This window comes from Cebidichthys violaceus, unplaced genomic scaffold (assembly GCF_023349555.1).
Source record: "Cebidichthys violaceus isolate CVI_PGR_0920_01 unplaced genomic scaffold, fCebVio1.0.p SCAF_11, whole genome shotgun sequence".
NCBI classification, from domain to species: domain Eukaryota; kingdom Metazoa; phylum Chordata; class Actinopteri; order Perciformes; family Stichaeidae; genus Cebidichthys; species Cebidichthys violaceus.
This window is the reverse complement of record NW_027176274.1, coordinates 3,782,330-3,803,957: the sequence shown is the minus strand read 5'-3', so window position 1 is coordinate 3,803,957 and position 21,628 is coordinate 3,782,330. Positions and strand designations below refer to the sequence as shown.

At 42.2% G+C, this 21,628-nt stretch overlaps 1 protein-coding gene across 1 annotated transcript in view; it reads left to right on the top strand.

Moving 5' to 3' along the window:
* The first annotated feature begins 6,696 nt into the window (after window positions 1-6,696).
* asic4a (acid-sensing (proton-gated) ion channel family member 4a) overlaps window positions 6,697-21,628 on the top strand; it is a 76,749-nt gene continuing 61,817 nt past the window's right edge. The window contains exon 1 of the mRNA XM_068737854.1: window positions 6,697-7,408. Coding sequence (XP_068593955.1) covers window positions 6,833-7,408 — 576 coding nt within the window. The 5' untranslated portion in view covers window positions 6,697-6,832. The remainder of the gene's footprint in view (window positions 7,409-21,628) is intronic.

The window sequence follows — 21,628 nt, the reverse complement described above, 5'->3', positions numbered from 1 at the left end:
CATCACAATGTACAGTAATGTGTTAGTGGTGAGCAGTAAATTACTGTGAAAAGAAACACTTGACCGTTGGGATCATATAAGCAAGCATTAAGACTCCCAGAATGCTTTTCTTTTACAGCAATATACAGTATAAGTAGCAGTAGGTCATGTTTGAATTTACATCGAAGTAAATATATCACTGTAAATATTGACATTTTGTAAAGTGAGTATCATGCATGTATTGATTTAACTGAACCACTAAACCTGTTTGAAACAGTCTCTGTGTTCTATAGAAGAACATATTCTCTAAACTTACTACATCATTTCGAGGAGTGTTAATTGTCTTTTACATGCTCTTAGATTTTATATATATATATATATATATATATATATATATATATATATATATATATATATAAGCATTCAGTGTACCGTGTCCTCACGATGACCAGAATAGAAATGCCATGGTGTTCACTAACCATCTGCAGCGAGGGGAGAGCAGCCAAGTGGTGCTGATCGCAAAATGAAACCACTTTGTGGGCGTCATGGTCATGATGCCATATAAATTAAATGTTAATTTTATTTGAAACATTTAATATTAATTTATTATAGAGGGCATGCATTTTTAATTCAGTTTGCCACACAAACCAATTATTGCAGTGTAAATATAGATGGATAGATGAGTGGTAAGAGTACACAGAGCACCAGCAGCACAGCCGACTTAAGGTGCCGTGTTATAGGTATAGTTCAGTGATTTCAGTCGTATACAGCGGAGCCAGCCCTTCTTATTGTCTTGTTCTTCCTGCTGAAAGGAGGGGCAGTAAAGCGGCAGTAAAGCAGGTCATTGGAGTCTGTGACAACCGTTTTACCGGAGGTGAGTTTAAACAAATGAGCAAAAAAAACGACAGATCGGGAGGACAAATTTTGGCAGCTTTATGTGAAAATTTGTGGACAGCTTTCAGTTTGTGATGACAAACCAGAACAGGCAAATGGCTACATGTAACAGGGCCAATACAGTAGTACCATAAACTGTGACACGCTTGAACTGACTTTGAATTGACCGTCACTTGTCGACCTGTGAATAGACGATATTTTGATATGTGACTGACAGTTTCGCATTCAGAATGACTGTCACTGACCGTCTGATCTTTTTGTGATTTGGTTCCGATATGACCATCAAACCGACCGCTGAATGCGGTGGGAGGGTGCTGGTGGGTCACCCGTGCAGATTAGAGAGGCCTGATATTATAAATGGGCTGTAGGGGGGCATGGATGCCATCCCCTGGGAATCACATTTACATCTTACATGGTGATGAAGATGGCTTTCTGCATCTGCAGAGCTCTTATTTATGCACATCTTGGTGCGCATACAGTCCTTGTGAACAAGACAAATTTGCTTTGCTTTTAGCTCAAACAACTGGGTCTCAGAAACTGCAGGAATTTCCATTACAACATAATTATACTGTATAGCCTTCAGTTAACAAAGCTCTACCCAGAGCTGGTACATCCATTCAAAAGCGATGACGTGTTATTCATTGAAGGTGCATATGAAACATATGAAACATATGAAACACAGTTATAATACAGGCTTTTAAGCCTACAAGTAAATTGTAATTGTATGCAAAAGTGGGCTCTAGTTATCAGATAGAGATGCAGATGAAACACTACAATGAAAGGCTTTGTGAACACAGACATAAGTGGTTTAATTCACTTAAGGACATTTCCTCATTAGATTATAAAAGTTCAATCTAAAGTTTCCTCTCACTCAGCGGAGAGATCTCTGTTATTAACTCGGGGGGGGGGGGGGGGGGGGGGGGGGGGAACAAATATCAGCCTGCTGTCTGCAGCCTCTACATTTCCACACCTTCAAATATGAAACATCGAGAAAAACAAGAAATACAATATTTTGTGGCTTTTATGCAAATATGACATTTTCCCTGTCGGTTCCACAGAGCCATGTTCTCTGTTAAACGCAGATACCTGCCTGTGTTACTGCTGAGGTAGCAGCAGCAGCAGCCTCTGTCGCACGAGTCTTCATTATTACTTATTAACACATTAATACCTGTCCAATAGAAATTGCACGCATGCAAGTCTAAACATTGAATGTCAAATCTATCAGTAAACAGGCCTATCTCACGGCTGCACTTATGGGACTGAATTGCAGTGCTAGCTTTTCTTTCATTTTTTATTTTTTTTATTTTAAAGAGATGGAGATTCCTTATATACAAAATAATAACTCCAATCTATCTTAAAGGCACAATGTAGCGCATGTCAGGGGATCTATTTGTAGAAATAGTTTAAAATGTTTAGCGCTATGTTTTCATTAGTGCATAATCACCTGAAACTAAGAACTGTTGTGTTCGTCCGTGGTCTTTCACCACCATGTTGACGCAGAAGCCCAGAAAGCCGAAATCACACAGTGGCTCCAGCGTGAGCCTTTTCACGTCTTTACGTTACCTGAAGCTGCAGCAATGTCAGACGCAGAGTGCAAAACTGTGGCACCTCCAGCCGCCGTGTGACTTCCGTTCCTCCTAAAGTACTGTTATTATGGTCTGTGAGCGAGGTGAGCAGCGTTACCATGTTTTTTTTTTTTGCACTCAGCGGCTCACGGTACCGCTGACTTGAATAAGAGAGGAGTGAGCGGAGGGGTGATCACAACTTTACAACAGTGTAAGTGTGTGGTATGCATTTTCCTGTTTGCAAATACATTACTATAACCAATTAATCAAAATCATGAATTGACTAATAACTGACTGCTGACGGTTTTAATTCCAAGTGTTAATCACATTCAGTGTTGAGTCGATTGATTATTTGAAATATCGCTGCTCAGCAGCATTTGCAAGAATTAAACAAAGCTGAACATGAAGAGTAAATCTTGATCATTATATGTTCCACCCTGTCCAGATATGTTCCTGTACTTTATCACAATGCAAACACATCATCACTAAATAATGGGTCCGGTTAAAACCACATGTGTAATATCTCTTTAATATGTGTTTGATCTGTGACTAAATTCATGTTTTAAAACTGTTTAACTTATTCATCATTCGTGGTTGTTTACTTGTCCAACACAAAAACTTCTTTCTAAACATTAAATCCATGTTTGTAGAGAAAGCTTGTTGGAACAAACGTTCTATCAGTTGAATGTTTTGTCAAATCAGGTTTGACAAAAGCACCTGGGCTCCACTATAGCTTCATCCAGAGCCTTCAACGGTGGGTGTGTCACGGTCTTCCTCTGCAGATGGAGATGCTCAGATGCAGTTTAAAACTATAGTGAGCACATTTCTGGATATTTTTGGATTCTGGGTACGGAGCCTGTTTTTTTTTTCTTTTTTTCTGACAGTCACAGCTAATCCATTACGCCAATAGCTTCACTCAGTTGCGTCGATCAAATCGATATCTTACGATGCATACACAGCGAGCTGGAGAGAGCAACATCGAGAGAGAGAGAGAGAGAGAGAGAGAGAGAGAGAGAGAGAGAGATGGCAGCGGCTGCTGTCTGGCCACGGACCGTCTGAGACTGTCTTCTCTGCTCTAACCAAAGAGTTAGACGCACCTTGATCATTGTATCAACTGGACCTTCTTGAATTTGACTTGAATGCCCCTTCTTTCAGACCGTTTGATCATTAGTGTGCTCGCTCGCAAGAGTTAGACGTTTTTATAACACTAGAAAAATGTGGAAACTGTCCGCAGCACCGCAGCTTTCACAGTCTAACAAACACGCGTCAACTTGTTGCCACGAGCCTCCTTTATACTCTTAATGGATAGATGTGGGGAGCACTGGCAGAATGTCATTCATTGCCATACTAACTAAAGGCAGAATCCTTCTTAACATCTCCTCTTCTAACAGTCTGTCCCTGAATTTGAACTGAATTCAAACACTGTGTAGATATTAACATATTTAGGTAGTTTTACTGCCACTCACATTGTTTCTTCCATGTTTGTCTCCACACAAGGTTCTCCAGCTCCCATCGGTGCATGATGTTTGGCTAATTCGTCTTTAGGAGTCTTGTGCAAAGCAGGTTTCCTGGCTGATGATGAAGTTCAGCTGCTAGCTTCATTTTGAAGGCTCAGGTTCCTGCAGGTGAAAGCTATAATGTATGATGGTTAACGGAGATTATATACAGTAACCACCATCCAATACTATGAGACTGGCCTCACAACTGCAGCTGGTTAATCAGGGATTTTAGGTTCCATGATATGCACTAAAATACTGTATTGGTTTTGATTAATAGATCAATATACACTGTATGCTTAATAGACACCCCTGTTGAAAACAGTAATGTAACTCAGGAGCCTTCACTGTATCCTGATCTGAAGAACCAGGGTGTAAATGTAGTCCCTGCACACAAGTCCTCCAGGGAAAGTGCTTTCAATAAAACAATCAGAAAAGAGATTGCATGGCTTATTAGCTGTTTGTTGCCTAATATGTTTCAGTATTAAGCTTTGAAGTTTCCCTGTGGTGTTTTTATTCAATAATTAAATGTCTTAGATTCAGTTTGAAAACATGTTGAATTTTAAAATCCCAAATATCTGCAACCAAAGAAAATAGATTAATCATATTTCATTTCTTTTGACTATAATATGAGCATGTCTGCCCGAAACCCTCCTTGACATTTGGACAGCGAGCTGAATCCGTCTTAAATTGCCAAATTGCAGTTTACATCACGGCAACAACTGACCACAGAGACGTCCAATAGATGGAGCTTTTTGGGTGAGATCATAAAACTGTCAGCCGGCCCCGTTGTCATCATCCGTCCACAGCCCTCCGTTCTTCCAAACCACTTTCACTCATTTTAAACCTACGAACGCTTTCGTTCACAGATGAGCCTTGTATCTGAAGAAGAGAAAAGCATTTGGATTACGGCATTCATAAACTGGAAAAGTTTTAATTCGTATTACGTGTGTTAGACGTGACCTTGAATGGAAAATGAGACGCGATTGTCAGTGTGGAAGATAACTTGAATGTCAGCGACATTTAATCCATTGTCTGTCATTTTTTAGGGCATCAAACACAAAACAGGCCTGGGTTTTTGGAGGGTTATTGGCTCTGACAAACAAACATAATGCCATGCACTCCTTGAATGGTTTTCATGTGCCAGATGTGCCTGCGTGTTTTTTATTCACATTTGGTATTTAGTCATGGTGTGGACTGTGAGCTTTCATTTCCTCTGTGAGACTGTAAATAAGCCCAGCATCCTCTGGGAGTGACTACATAAAACACTCTGTGGTTAGCAGACCTCAGTGCCTGCCAGAGGCTTAGCTAAACCATGGACGCTTCGCCTCCATCAAGTAAAGGCAATATCCCAGATATCTTTGTTTATCTAGCCGAAGAAGACGCCATCAAAAGACAATCCTACGATAAATAAAAGTATATGAAGCAAATGTCTGAGTCACTGCAATGACCCAAAAAAAAAGGAAAACAAGGCAGGGGATATTTGTTGTTGCATTGTTTTTGTCCTAACCACCCAAAGAGATTAGTTTTACAAATTGAATCTAATTTAGTTCTGAGTATTCTTATCATTTAGTGTTTGATTATGCTGAAATGTTCCTTTATTTACAAAAACAAAAAAATGAGTAAAAAATGAAGGTGTTTCACAGGTCAACGTCATCTTTTTTACCCTTTCTCGTGTATTTCTGATGCTCTTTGGATTTGACTTGCCGTGTGTGTGTGTGTGTGTGTGTGTGTTCAATTCACTTTTAAATATGCCTTTTCTCTCGAGGTCCCAGCCCCCTTGTGATGTGAATGTGACCCGCATGACTAATTCCATTTAAAGGGGAATAACATGCATTAGGGGTTCTCCCTTTTCAGCCTCGAATTTGCATAATTTAGTTTGGCAACTTGGAAAAGGGCCATTAACAGCACTAAGACGCGCACCGTAAAGGATAGGGACGGAGGCGGATCAATTCTTTATTTCAACATCTTTAGCAGCATCGGGGTCCAGATCAGGAGGCTTTCACTAATTCAAATTCGTACAGGAGTCTTGTGACGCTACCATTAGTTCCTGATAAGAAAACACTGTTGTACTGCCTCTCTTAATCTCTGACAAACACGTCCGTTCAAATCGATAGTCTTTTACTTTTTTTTGTTGCAAAGACAACATTGATTGCCAGAAATCCCTTCCACTATACTCGCACTCCTCATTATTGTTTCAATTAGGCGTTCTCTGGAGACCTTATTGGGGGTGGCATTAAAAAAAAGCGCTGACCTCCTGCGGTGCATTGAAGCACCGGATGTTTGGCAGAACAACCTTTGACACCAACTTTATTCAGATCAGAATGTAGAAGAGCCTTCCAAACAAGTGGATTAAGCAGTAGGAGGGGGGGGGGGGGCTGTCTGCTGGAAGTGCAGGGATGACCGGGGGAAGTTGCGACTCACGCCAGTGAGGAGGAAATAATAAGAATGCTACCTTCTCATGAATTATTAAGTACACTGTGCCTATTTTAGTCCGAGTGAAAATGCTGCATTTTCATCTGTTGGTCGGAGGCAGTGTGCAAGGTTTTTTTTTCATTTTTTATTTGACAGCTGTATTACTGCTGATAAGCGAGACTGTGTGAGCTGATCAAGTAGTGAGACAAGCGTTCAGAGCAGTAGCAGCACAGCAGCAGCAGCGCTCTAGTCACTAGGAGCCGTGGCGGCATAAGCAGCAGCAGCACTATCAGTCACAGCAGAGGCAGCAACGGCAGCAGCAGCAGCAGCAGCAACAAACTCTCTCCTGTCTTTTTCTCTTCTTTCCGGAGTTGCTCCCTGCTCAGAGGACAAAAGCCAAGGAAGTAGGAGAGAAGTGATCCAGGGCTGATAGCTGCCACCAAAAAACAAAAAAAAAACCAAAACGCAGACCTGGCTGCCCCCATGCCTATCGAATTTGTTTGCAAAATCAAATTTGCAGAGGAGGATGAGAAGCAGAAAAGCAAGCAGGATGGGGACAAGGAGAGCCTGATCGAGGAGAGCTGCACACCTCCGGCTAAGGACTTGGTCGGGTTTGCTAACTCCTGCTCTCTTCATGGGATTAACCACATCTTTGTCTCTGGTCGCCTGGGCATCCGGCAGACTCTCTGGGCTCTTGCCTTTCTGACTTCACTGGCACTGTTTCTATACCAAGCGGCTAAGTGTGCCATCTCTTACCTGGAGCACCCTCATGTCACGTCTCTGAATGAAGAGGCGACCCCAGAGATGGTTTTCCCCGCTGTGACCATCTGCAATATCAACCGCTTTCGCTTCTCCGCGCTCACCGACGCCGACATCTACCACCTGGCTAACTTGACAGGTCTGCCCCCCAAAAACAAGGATGGGCACAAACCTACTGATTTGATGTATCCTGCCCCTGACATGCAGGACATCTTCAACAGGACAGGACATCAGTTAGACGAGATGCTCAAGAGCTGCAATTTCAGTGGACAGAACTGTTCAGCCGAGGACTTCTCTGTGGTGAGTGAAAAAGTTTCTCAAAGTTCGGTCTTTTGTCAGACTCTTATCATATTACTTCATCGGTGTGTGTCGTCTTTATCACAACTTTCTTGTAGAAAGCGAGTAAAGTCACATTTGGACATTTAAGGAATCATACGAACGGAGCTTTACGAGACTCGTCTTGTTCACACAAAACTACCGATGAGCATAAAAGCAAAATGAATACTTCAAGGCAAGAGAAATTGAAATTCTCTTTGTGCGTGCATTCTCATCTCCAGGGGCCATGTGGTTCCCACGATACATTGCCGTATGCAAGATTCATGACTTTGGCTCAGTCATTGAGCTGCATTTCTTCTCACTAAGTTCTCGGCAGCAACAGTGCTTCTCCCCAGCCGTGTGTTTCAGCCCGTTTCCTGATTCTATTATGTCAAAAGAACAAAGGCTGCCACCGAAGAAGAGAAGCGGGGAGCTGTCGTATGTGGTTGTATACTTTTCCGAGGAAAAACGGTGCTTTAATGCTGCTTCCAACTCCAGCAGCTGGGAGTGCACGGCAACAAAATTGTCATCGAAAAATAGCCGAGTCTCTTCTTCCTCTCTTTTCCATCTCTCCCTGTCGCTCTCTCTCTCTCTTTCTGACATTGCAGAGCAGCTGCCTCTCTCTCTCTCTCTCTCTCTCTCTCTCTCTCTCTCTCTCTCTCTCTCTCTCGCTGAGCTCTTGTACCTACCAGGAGGGAAGGAGTAATGCTTCTTCAACGTTGTATTTCAATCTTGCTGCTGTTAAGATTAAATATTTAAAGACAGACATACATGAGTTTTGCATTAGCCAGATTGGCTAAAAGCAATGAAACAATTTCCATGAGAGACGGAAAGTGTGTGTGCGTGTGTTTGTGTTTGTGTGTGTGTGTGAGTGTAAGAGAGAGAGAGAGAGAGAGAGAGAGAGAGAGAGAGAGAGAGAGAGAGAGAGTGAAAGAGGGGGATCAGGTGAAAGAGGGAGAGTTTGTGCCTGTGTTCTGTGCACTATTTATTAAAGGCACTGTCCTTGCAGGAGATGGATTTCCCCATCTCTCCTGCAGGAATAGGAATATGCAATTGCTTTAGCGATGATAAAGTGTGGGTGTCAAGTCTTAATAGGGTATGTTGAACATTGATATGCTCACCTTCCTGAGACCTAAAGATTCTGTGTTATCACATGGATGGCACTACATTACCTTCCGATGTGCCAAATTACAACAAAGAAATAACGACATTCCACTGCTTCTCATTTGGATTCTCTAATAGCGTATTGATGTATTAATTTGTCTTTGTTGTCCTAAAGACAGCCCACATGGAGACTCAGAGTAAGTTGAGAATGAATCCCCCTCTCATTTGTTCTGCCGGTCAAAAGGAAATGTCGTGTTCCTCGGGGGAGGCTGAAAAGTTTGACAAAATGTAGTCTGAACCAACAACACGACTAAAAGTTTATAATGTGCTTCTAGTACGTTTGACGGCGATGTCCTATGACACTTCTGACACTCGGTCCTCCCTGAGTACATTAATTAGCGGACAATTGTGACATCTTGGAAATGTCTGTCCCGCGTCAGTCTACGCAGCTTCCTGTAGCTCTCTTTGGACACCGGGTCACTTCATCACAGATTAGGATCCCGTCGAAAATCCCCGAAGCTGCTGTTTCCTCTCTGTCGGCTATGCGATCTGCATTTTCGGGGGGCTGTCAGTTAGATTTGTTACAGGCTACTTGCTGCCTCCGCGCATGACAAATCACTTACTCCGACTCCTGGTGGGGAACAAAACTGTGAGTTGGTTTCGGGAGGAGGGACTGGGAGCTGTGGGACCGGGCAGGAGAAGCAGCACGCAAAGGCAACAAAAGCACAAACCCAGTGGCACGCATTCGCTCCTCTGCTCGTGCTTTTGCCAGTGTGTGTATTTCGTAGCTACGAATCACTCATCATCCGTTACAGCAAGGAAGCCATTACTACAGGTGGCGTGCTATTAATCACACGTAAGCATGTCCAAACCGCATGCGCACACATACAAACGTCTCGCGCGCACATTGGCCATTATTCGTCCTCTCGTGGGGCCCTCCTTCAGGATCGACTTCTTGTAATGTGTTTTCTGTCGATTGATTATCCCGGGAGCTCCAGATGTTTCATTTTTTTATAATAGCTGCATAGATTTGGGGCTCTTGGGGGGGGGGGGGAGAAAATGCATGATGAAATATAATTGAAATAATTTCCGGCATTTAAGCTTCTTCAGTAAAAAAAAATGCAATGTTCTGTGCAATAGACCTCTAGTTAGCAATTTGTTTTATTGCATAAAGTGTTTCAAGTGATTGCTCTTTATTAACATAACATAAATAATAGTTCATCATTACAATTGAATGGTAAATTTAGCCAAAACCCACTGTCTCAAATGTGTGTTATAAAATGCTTGAATCACGAAAGAACACTAAAAGGGTGTGAATATTGTTTTTCCTTCTATTTTAACTTATTAGTTTATTACAGACAATCATTAATTGGCTTCTGTGCATTCACTGTTATGAAATATTTAAATAAATACAAGTCTCAGCGCCCGAACAAAACGGTCTGGGTGCTCTAATTTATGGCAGGAAAATACATAATCACGCAGCAGAGAAATTTGTTTTTCCCCTTTCCAGCAGTGTGGACCGGCGTGATTATTTGACGTAGGTAATAAGGCCATTCTTTATAATTAAAGATTACATTATTGACTTGGATTAATCACAGAAGATAAAGCTAATTCAACCAGCCATGAATAAATAGATTATTTTTCTTCCAGTCTAACACTGAATAATTGTTCATCTATTGTGTTGTGCTGTCGCAGAGATGAGCAGCGAGCCCTTTGGCTTTTTTTTTAAACAGAGCTCTGAATTGGTTTGCTCTGACTCTCAGCTGTGTTTGCTGCTGCATTATCAGATTTTGCTCTCAGCAAGGACAGATCCCTTCTGCATATATTCATGGAGATAACTAAACAGCTATAGGGTGGCATGTGAGATGAGCTATGAAAACCCGGGTTAACGGGGACGACACTGAGGGGGGCTCTGCACCTGCGATCTGTCATTACACTGATTGAAGTCCCTATTGTGTGTTTTATAGATAATTGAATGTTTAATAGTGTAAGCTATAGATGATGTTCAACCCCCCCCTCCTGTCCTTCATGCCGGGATTAAATCGTAAACCGCATTAATGTAAATCAATACTGTGAACAAATGGCACAAAAGTGAGATGATTGGGAGATGATCTCAATAAAGGTGGTTCATCAGCACAGGACGGCACATATAAACAGCCTAAATATGATAATAAGAGCGGTGGGTAGAGCATGCGCTTAAACCTAGACTGCACATATAGAATAGCATGTAGGTGTTGTGTGTGTGTGTGTGTGTGTGTGTGTGTGTGTGTGTGTGTGTGTGTATTGTACCTATTGGGTTGGTACCAGCAATGCACAGACTTTGATGTGCTATCATACCGAGATGAGTCACCAAACCTGCAACACGTCTGCTACAGCGACCCGGCTTTATACTTCTACTGCAAAACAAGCTCTATGTTTTCATGCCGTGCTGAAACCATGCGTAGTTTTTTTTTATTTATTTTTTTTTTATTTAACTTTCAGATGCAAGGTCACACCACTTGTCAGTCTCACGCTCGGTGTGTGGTTTTCCAGCATCTGTAGAAATAAGTGCGATCGTCCCTGTAACCACGAGCGATACATCCCCCCGGTTGTTTGCGAGTCCTGCGAAAACTCGCATGCACAGCCTCTCATTCTCAGTTCTATATATATATATATCAATTTGTGAGCGTGTGTGTGTCTGTGTGTGTGTGTGTGTGTAGATATATTTGTGTAAAATTGGCCTGTCTGCGTGTGCAGATGACTGCAAGAGTGACATCCACCTCCCCAGTGGGTTTGCACACAACCCTTGACAGCATACGCACCCCACTAGCGCACGCTCACACATGCGCGCCCCTGCCGCGCGGGGCCCGCCTTCCCCCCCTGGTGGAGACCGCGGAGTGTGGGAGCGTGAAAGTGACTGGCTATCTGGACCTGCTTCGTCTCCAACAGCCTGTCAATTAGCCGTCTACAGTTCCACTGCCGTGGGTGTCCCTGCAGCTTAGCGTGCCGTCTGATATCTGATCCGTACACCCAGCCCTGGAGGCCAGAACCGAGCGTTATTACACCCACACAACCTGGAAACAAAACAAACTCCGGAGCTGTCTTTTCTTGTTGTTTTTACCCTTCTTTTTTTTTTTGCAAAATGCAAAAAATAAATAACTGAACATTGATCCCGTATCTTTCAAGGCTTAAGGGAGTACTGCAGCTTTTACAACCCACTCTAGTCCCTCTGCACTCCTTCCCCACCTTGTCCTCCTCCTCCTCCTCCTCCTCCTCCTCCTATCAGAGGAAGATGAATTACAGTGCAATTGGTCGGCTGCACCTCCTGATATGCATCACCACTGTCTAATCAGATGAAACCCACCTGTGACCAGCCACTGGATAACACCAATATGCAAACAGTTTATATTTGGGAAGATTTACCTTTTTTATCACTCCCTGAGCCGGTTTTAAAGCTCTCACTGTGCCACGGTTTGGGGCGCTCGGTTTGATGGGGAGCATCTTGGGCTCAGAGATGGCTTTTAACTCAATGATAAAGGCTTCGGATGTTGTGGTGCCGCCAAACCTCCCCCCCCCTTCCTCTAACCCCTGGGAGTCTTTTACTCACACAGACATTTGTCTCTTTCTGACAAGTTATACACCAAGCTGTTGGTAGTGTTAATGTGGCTGCACACGCACACGCACACGCACACACACACACACACACACACACATGTATTTAGAGTGCGTCTAGATAGAATGCTTCCCCACACAAACACACTCAGGTTTCATCACAGATTGAGAGAGTTGGTTCACAAGATTGATCATGACTCCTGACTGGGTGCCCCTCCCTCTCTGCAGGATCAATACATCCTTCAGTCAGATTGCTTTCCTGCCCTTCCTACTCCAAGCTCAGTGTGACTAATTATCTTGTGTCTGTGTTTTGGACCAAGTCTCAGCTGCATTTGTTAATGCCGCCAGAGTTGGTGAAGAATTTGATCTTTAGAGCAAGATATCTGTTTGTTTTAGCGTATATATATATATATATATATATATATATATATATATATATATATATATATGTATAAAGCCCAAATCAATCAATATACACTGTCTACCTTTCTCCTAAAGGGCGTTGAAATTATCGAGCAACACAAGATGACTCACAGCTTGGACTTTGTCAGGATGGGGGGGGGGGGGGAGTGAGCGTTTTAATGAAGTGAAATCAAATTTAAAGTCAGATCTAAAAGTTGAAAAAAGGATTTTTCATATGTAGTAACAGCATCGTCTGAATCAGGATCCACCTAATAACGAGCGAGATGGACTTTTGATGAAGATTGCGCCCTTGGGCCTGATTAGATTACACAGGAATTTAACAAACTCAAAAGATTGCTGAATTTGAATTAGTTCTTGCAAATGAAAAGCGCGTTGCAGTGTCTTTGGGGGGCAATGCTATGTATGTAAGCGTCTCCCCCGGTTCCATATTGCACATGTTCTCCGCATCAACTGTGCTAATAAATTGTTGTGGCATTTACAATTTGGGGGTCTGTATTATGAGTTGGAAAGGTTTCATTTGCCTCAGCGACCCCATCAAACAAATACATCTCACCCTGACTCAAAGCACTGCCCACAATACTGGTATCACTTTAAAAAGAACTCATAAATATTATCAGTGTGTTTAGGAAAATACTTTGATTTCTGTTTGAATGAAGCTAATAAATTATTGAAGTAGTGTGTATGCATTTTTTTTCTTAAAGATATAGTAGAGCTAAACTTAAAGCACCACTCCCATCCATCATAATAAAGACCTTTTTTTTATTTGTTTTGTTTTATTATTTACATGGATGATGAATAGCATTCACCGTTCAAGATGACTATGATTATGAAAGCCTTTGGCCGAGCGCACTTTAGACGCACACTTTTCTTCTCAGCTGCCAATGTGAGCTTTTTATTTTGTCATGTTTCCCAGTCTCTGAATACATTAGTGGAAATTCCTCTGAAAAATTAACCAAGCTTTGCTTTTAGGCCAACGCCACATAATGGGTTCGTGCTTCTTCATTCCCCCCCCCCCCCCCCCCGCTCGTACGGTTTAATTGCTTCGGGAGAGATAGCGCATGCGAGAGGTGGACAAAAAAATAGAGACACCTTACAATGTAATTTGGTTCAATGCAATAGCGTTATTTGCGTTCATGAAAGCGTATGATTATTTATCGCCTACGAGCTGCGCAGAAGGAGTGTGAATGTATCACGTCACTCACAGTTCAAATGAAAGAGCAGCGTGTGGGATCATTTTGAGTTCATACCAGAGAGTATCAAACTTAAGTGCTTAATGTCTCCTGGCAGCAGTTGGGCAGTTTGTGAATATGAACTAAAAGAAGACAAAAAAAAAACCAAGAAAAATCTCAAAACACACCTCAACTGTCGCAATAACGATGTGTTAATGGGATGGATGCCTAAAGGATACCTAACAAGACAAGAACTAGCATGACCAAAAAATAAAAAAATAAAAGCGGTTAGCCAACAGTGTAATGCTTCAAAAGAGCTGCTGTGGTGGGAAGTCTGCAGAATACAAGAGAGAGAGAGAGAGAGAGAGAGAGAGAGAGAGAGAGAGAGAGAGAGAGAGAGCTGTGGTGACTGTTAAATCAGGGACGTCTACCAGATTATGTGAAACCTTCAAAAGATATACTCAGCCCAGCTTGAACCAAAGTTAAAACACAGCAGAGTGCTTCACCGGTTTGTTACATGTTTGTTTCCATATTGAGGTAAAGCTAACTAGAACATATTCCTTTCTTAACTAACGGCCATTAAAATAAGGCAGAACATACCGAACACAAGCTCTGCGGGTAAGGCTGTGTCAGAGAGTGTGTTAAAACTGGTCTTCACTGCAAGAACGCCACGACCGCCTTACAAAACGTCTCTCCGTTCCCACTCCCTGCGTATAAATTCAATATTTTAAATAGATCTGAAATGTAGAAATTCATGGCCAGTGTGACTTGGATGAAAATGTCAGTCGGGTAGAAATCAGCCGATGGAAATAGCATACAACACAAATGTCATAGTGAATATTTACCCCTGCAGAGTCTAAACATGAAGGCTTCGTCCGTCCGCTCGGCTGGACGCTCGGCCCTTATTCTGTATTATGTCTAATGTCAAACACTGGCCTGTGCCCCTCGCTGCTTTTTGGAGTTTGTTGCCACACAAACACCGCACATAACCAGCCCGCTCTCACTAAATGGCGTATGAGTGACGGAATAATTTGAAGTCGTTTTGGGTGCAATATTCTTGCTTTTGTTTGCATGCGTGGTATTTGTCATTTGGACGCCATGTAGTCCGCACTGACTGCAATGCAAAAGCATTCACACAGCTATGATGAGCCCTCAACAAGTGGTGTATTTAATGTGAGAGAGCCTGCTCATGGCGGATGGGTGGGGAGTCACATGGGTCACGTTGAACCAGGAGACTGGAGACTACATTGTTGTTGTTTTTTACGGTAAGAGACCTTTTTTTTCTGCACTTATGTTGTAAACGCACATATTTGACTTAGTTATTGTCATGCCCGACCATGACGTGTCTCTTAAACCTATAACTCTGTGGTTTCCTTGACTAAACATAACTGCCACCATTGCACAATAACACATGGCTTTAATTAAGTGGCGTGTGAGAAGCCGTTTCACCACATTAACCTCGTGGCGTATAAATGACACGCACAAAAAGTCAAACGCGGTCTAATGACGCGCTGAAAGATCGGGATATGTCGAGCTGTTTATGACCATGAGATATGGTCGACGTAAGGTACATGCTTTTTTTAACTTCCCCTTTTTTTCCTTTTGCCCTCTCCGGCCACATTACTGTTGGCCGCAGTTATGCAAACAAGCTTTGAACTGTAGTACATACACACTAAGGTGTCGTGACAGGTGTGATATTTTGTCTGAATCTATACGACGTTGTGGTGTAAACCACCTTTACAGACCTTTTGTGTATGATGACATTTGGCGTAGCTTGTAGCTTTCTCTTGGGAGATGCATGCAATGATTTGTCAAATGGCTTGGAGGTTGGCTCAGCAGCAAATGCACCAAACACTCCATTGCAATGTTAATACCGATGTGTAAATACCTTACGTAAATGACTCAATAATGTATGCCGTATGTATATATATCATAGAAAATAATGAATGATTCACGTTATTGCCCTGCTAATGTCAGCAGCTCCTACTGCTCCAACACTGAGGCCTGTTTGCTGTGGAGGAACCTTGGTCAGATCTTCATACTGTATAAAGCTGAAAGCAATGGCTGATTAAAACATGTTCTTCAAATTCAGGTTTCCTTTTGTAATATTGCTGTTCAAGAGCAACTGCACTTGTTGCAGTGAAGCCAGTCAGAGCCGCATTAGGCACAATAACCAACAAAATGTGAAAAAAAAAGAAAAAAGAAAAGAAAAAATTCTGACCTTGGCATTTTGGTTGTTGTGCTTAATGCGGCTGAATGATTTGAGAACAAAATATGTGATTTTGTGATTTCTGATTGCTTCACAGATCTAAATCCAGGACGTCTTGATTATAAGCCTTGATGTTTTGTTCACGCTACGAGCAACAAAGCTAGAGAACATGAAGCATGGCTGCTCTCTGACACGGTTCAGTTGTTAAACAGCTCTTGGAACTGGCGAACATTTGAAGGATTTTTTTTTTTTTTAGACGGAACAGGAATTGTCAGCGCTTAAAGAAATAACTTTCATTTCAAGAACGTTTACGCCCGTCATGCAGCGGCACTTCCACTTGAAATTACAGTTTTAACATTTTTTTGTTATTTTTTTTGTCTCTCTTTCATTTTCTCTGCACTTTCTGTCAATCTTTACAGTAACGAACGTGTTCATTTGTAATTGTTTAACACTTTATAAACTGACACAGGCCTAAAATACAACGTATTGCGCAGACATACATCGTCACTACATGCAAACCTTCACTAGAACAGTGTAAATCCACCTTTTTACCAACATGCAATAACCTCCCTCCTCTCAGACGTGGTGTGTGCACTTCGTGTTTGAGTAATGCACGCTCTGTAAATCTTTCACCTGATGTTGGCAGCTCCGTCGTCAGGCTCTGTCCGTGTTGACAAAAACACTTGACCTTCAGTTGCAGTGAAATGTCATCTGATTTAGTACAGCCAGTTAGAATTGCCACCACTCATTTTGTCACCCAAGCGCTGCATTTCGGTTAGGAATTGTCAGAGCAAATGCATTACAGTATAATGAGCTTGCTTAAAGCAGGAGAGTCACGCCCATCATGAGCCCAGATACCATTTGGACGTACTATTTGCAAAGCTGTTAGTGCATATCTGTGTGTGTGTGTGTGTGTGTGTGTGTGTGTGTGTGTGTGTGTGTGTGTGTGTGTGTGTGCGCGCGCGCGCTTCAGTGTAATTGTAAAGAATATGAAAATGAACGACTGTCCATTACACAGTGTTCTTCAAATTGATGCCAATTTATTGGTCAAATAAATGTTGAACATCCAGACCTCTTTTGCCCTGCATAACGGAGATACTAGATTCATGCACCACCAATCTTTGAAGTGGCATTCATGCTGAAAACCATGAAGACAGTGAGCGGAGCCATGATGCACCGAGGTCCTGCAACATTAAAGATGATATTGTGGATTGCTTTATCATTATAAATACATAATGCAATGTTTCATTTATTTTTAGATAGAAACACGCTGTTGTTTCTGCTTTTTCTTCACGTGCTTCTCCTTCAGTCAACACGGGAGCTTTTTGTCCAGAGTAACGTCTGTCAGGCTCTATTTACCTTCATTCCTCACGTCCCCCCCTCCTCACGCGATACCGAGCCACTGTTCGGCATGTTTGTTTAAACAAGCGTGTAACTCTAGTCATGTTCCCCAATGGTGGAGTCAAGATTAATTCTGTTTTTTCCTAATGCATGCTAATGAGAAAGTTGTGTGCATTTGATTGTCAATAACGTGAAATACGGCCCTGCTCCCTAAATGCTGGCTCCGTTCAATAACCTATTAAAGTTGAATCACAGATAACTTGGCGCACATCAGGAAAGCAATCTGAAATTTGTGCTGACATTGATCCAGCAGGAAGGAGACCTATTGCTCCGATTAACACTGTTGCCCCAGGAGAGGAGTCCCCTGGCCATTAATAGCCTAATGTCCTAGATTTTACTTAGAGCACATAAAATGCTTTTATTTATGAGACACACAGGGGCAAAACAACATGGACATTGTAGAACAGTAAGAACCTTTTGACCCATCTCTGGGAGCTGTTTGTTGATCACGGTGTGTTTCATTTCCAGGTGATATTCGAGGCCGCACACTTTTTGATGCGTCACGATTTGCTGATCGTACTACGCGGTTAAGGCAACTGTAGCATTGACTTCCACTATACAGTGGAAGCCGGAGTCAATGCGGATGAACGTAAAGCTAATAGTCAACGTCGTGAATGTCTGAGCAGCGTTGCACCAAATTATTCCAAAGATAAATGTTAAAGTTTTGCACGTTGTGGCGTAGCAGAGTCTGTCCTCCAACACGGTATTAATGAGTAAACATGACTTTCGTTTTGAGACCGGGCCCATGTGGCATTTGAGGTGCCCTTAACATCAGACGGAGCATTTGAAGTTAGGAGGTTTGACTTCCCGGTTACAGTTTCTCGCACTTTCGGTGTCATCTCAAAATGAGTTAATGGTTGTCCTGACACATTTTAAACAGTGCACGGGAACATCTGTAAAATGCCACGGACCCTTTTCTAAATGTGCCAATTACTACCAGATGTCTGCTTGCTTCTGTAGTTTAATGCCAACTCATGGGAGGCTGCTATAATTAGACCCACTCAAACTGTGATTGTCTGATCTTAAAATGAGATGAAAAGCATTTATCATGCATCACGGCTGGAAAAGACAAATAGTTCATCCATTAAACAACCCCCCCCCCCTCGAGAACTTGGAATGAGAAAATGACAGATCTTTTCAAAATTGCGGTCTCATCCATTTAATTACAAATCACTGTGATAAGGGCATCTCCTTAGAATAAATATGACCGGTAATGAGGTATGACATCGCTGTTTACGCCTGTCCTTGACATTCACTTTGAGAATAAGGAAAGGGGGCAACGGCATCTTTCTAAACAGATCTTGAAAGTCCACGGAAGGGATAAATGTCAGTGGGCTTCACTCACAAATCACTGTGCCTTTTTCCTTCCTCTCTGACCTTCACTACTTCTGCTCTAGAAAGAATTAGCAGGATATTAATAAATAACTGCTGTGTATACTATGATGAAAGTTATCCCCAGAGACAGACCGAACATGTCTTCCGTGAAAAGCATGCCCTTAAACTGACAACTAATTAGTACGTTTAGGTAACGATAAATAATTAATTAGAATGACATTGAGGGACTTCTGGGACTTCTGGGACAACCGGATAAATTACCAAGCTTCACCGTGAGCCAAGTAAGTCTGAGACTCTCACCCAGCCCACCTAAACCCATTGTGTGTTGCGTGTTGAATATCAGCGCGATCTAATTGGTGTCATCATATCTCTCTTGGCACGGGTTTCGCCTAAGGATACCGTTCGGCTGCTCCGGTGGAAGTGCACCGTGAGCAGATCAATAGATGTAGTGGGCATGATTATGTTACGATTACAACCGGAGAGAGCCTTGTAAAGCCTGGAAATAAAAGGTGATTTGAAGAGGGAGTTGCCACACCTCTCTTGGCACCGTTCCTTCAGCTGAAACAGCTCAGTAGGAAACAGAGCGGTCAGTGAGATTGGCTGCAGCCCCGCTTTCGGACCAGCTGGCTTGAGAGCAGAATTAGAGCCTCCCCCCCCTTGTTTCCACCTGCTGTATGAGGCTCAAGTGCTCCAAGTCGAGCCATTATTTGCTTCATTTCCTTCCTGCTCGACTCAGCTTGCAAGTAAGTCAGCGGCTCTTATAAAGCTGCTTAGAAAAATATCTATACGCGCGAGAGCTTTAAAAAGTACGTTTTGTATTAATTCAATCAATACATTCCAGATAATGAATATGCAAATGAACTTTTACCAGAATAGCAATAGAAGCAAAGTGTCAACATTAATTTCACTCATCAAAATATCCTTTTCAATATGACCACAACAAAGCCGGCTCTCTTTCTTGAGCCTCTGAATAATTGAACTTACAACTCTTATTATTGGGTTATGAGGTGAAAAATGAATCAGAAGTGATCCTCACAGAGCTTATATATGATGCTGCTCAGAAGAGGTCACCTTTAACCGTGCCTCGTTCTGATGCAGGTTACGCGGGACTATGGCCTGATCTCACCAGACATCGCCTGTATACAGAGTAGATGCCACTGAATAAATAAAACCCTCACCCCTCCTAACACCGCCGTAAGATGCCAGGATTAGCATCTCATTAGACAGTACTTGCGCTGGCGGTTTTGTGGACAAAAGAGTGAGGAGCAGAGCAAAAGAGGGACTGTTTGAGGTCCTTCCCCTGTATGTGGAAGAGATTTAGGCTTCTCTCCCTTCCCTGGAGAGTTGATTTTATAAATGTAGAGAGTGCAGCCTCGTTTTTTTATTGGAAAGGATCTGCCTTTTTTTTTTTTTTTGTGGGTACTGTGAGCTTGTTATGAGGCATGATCACCTGCTCTGTTACACCAGCTGCATCATTACAGAATACTGGGGTAGAGATTGCTTGGAGGTACAGACAAGTTTACAGAGGCAAAGATTCACCCGTGTAATACCCTTTAAAGTGTAGGATTATTGCTGAAATCCACACACCCAGGAAGACAGTGTAATCTAGAGAATACTTGCACTGAACGACTTGGTGACAGTTTGCTTCTGAGATAAATTGGCCTCAGCAAAAGTTGTCTCCTGCTGGTGGCCAGTCTGTGTTATCTGCGCCGTGAACATGCAATTTCCCCTTGATTGTGCTCCCCACGGATAAGTAAACACATTCAGCAGAGCAGTAAACTACAAAAGACAAGAGTCCAAAAAACAGTGGTAATAATCTGTCTGAGGAGACAAATTCAAAGATTTTTTTTTTTTTAGATATTCAGATTGTCAGCCTACAGTTAACATTTGGTCTCTTTTGGAGCATCTATTCATTAAGATAAAACGTGGATGTCAGTTTTGTTCTTCTTGCATGACTCCACAATATGAAGCAAAACCTTTATATCCACTCTGATTTCCTAGATGTCTCTGGGAGATGTACCATCTCTGACAGATATGAATGAAATATGAAACGCATGGACAGCCTGGACGATCCCACGCCACCACCTCAATTTAGCCGTACAAACAGCACTTTTGCAGCAGTTGTGTAGCTAGGTTTATGTTACACACTTGCATGGAACAAAAGCTTAAAAAGAGGATTAATGTTGATATTTTAATGGCATTCCCAGGTGGTAAATTGAACAAGTTTTATTCCCATACGGATTGTGATACATTTCCATATCTAAAATAAAAATGACATCCCTGGCATGAGCTCGAAATGGAGGTTGAAGTCTGGCTGTTGATTGAAATGGCAGTGGTGTGTTTACTTCTGTGCTGTGGTGCCGTAATCTCTTTCCAACTTTGAGGACTAGTTCCTCGTTAAGTGTGCAACGCTATCGTAAAAATCTTCATGTCACTATGAGCAGAGCAAGAAACCAGACTGTGAAAGTTAAAATGTCTTGCTCTGCCTTGTCATTGTGACATGTAAGCAGTGTCAGAAATTAACTTTTAAGCTCACCGCCAAGGGCTGTAAAGTCAAAAATTACCTGCCAAGAATATCGCCCTTCATCAGACAACATATTTAAGTTTTTTTTTTTTTTTTTTTCATAGAAAGATTTCACTACACGTTCAGAGGCTTTTCTGAATGGAGTCAGGTGCTGCATGTGGATTAGTTTTAATACTCACTTGCCATACTCTTTAAATGTTTCAGACCCAATATGTACAGTTTAATCCCTGTGGAATAGGGTCACACTGAAGATGACACTGATTTCATGAACCATCCACACAGTAGGACTTAATGGTTGGCTTTCAGATGACTGGATTTTGTTTCATAAGTCTATTTAACTGCAATACTCATTGAGCCTCTCTTCCTACTTATAGGTTAGAGAGGTTGTATTTGTTATAAGCCACATAGTGAACAACTAATTTAATGTTTTTGAAGCCGATACAAAAAGG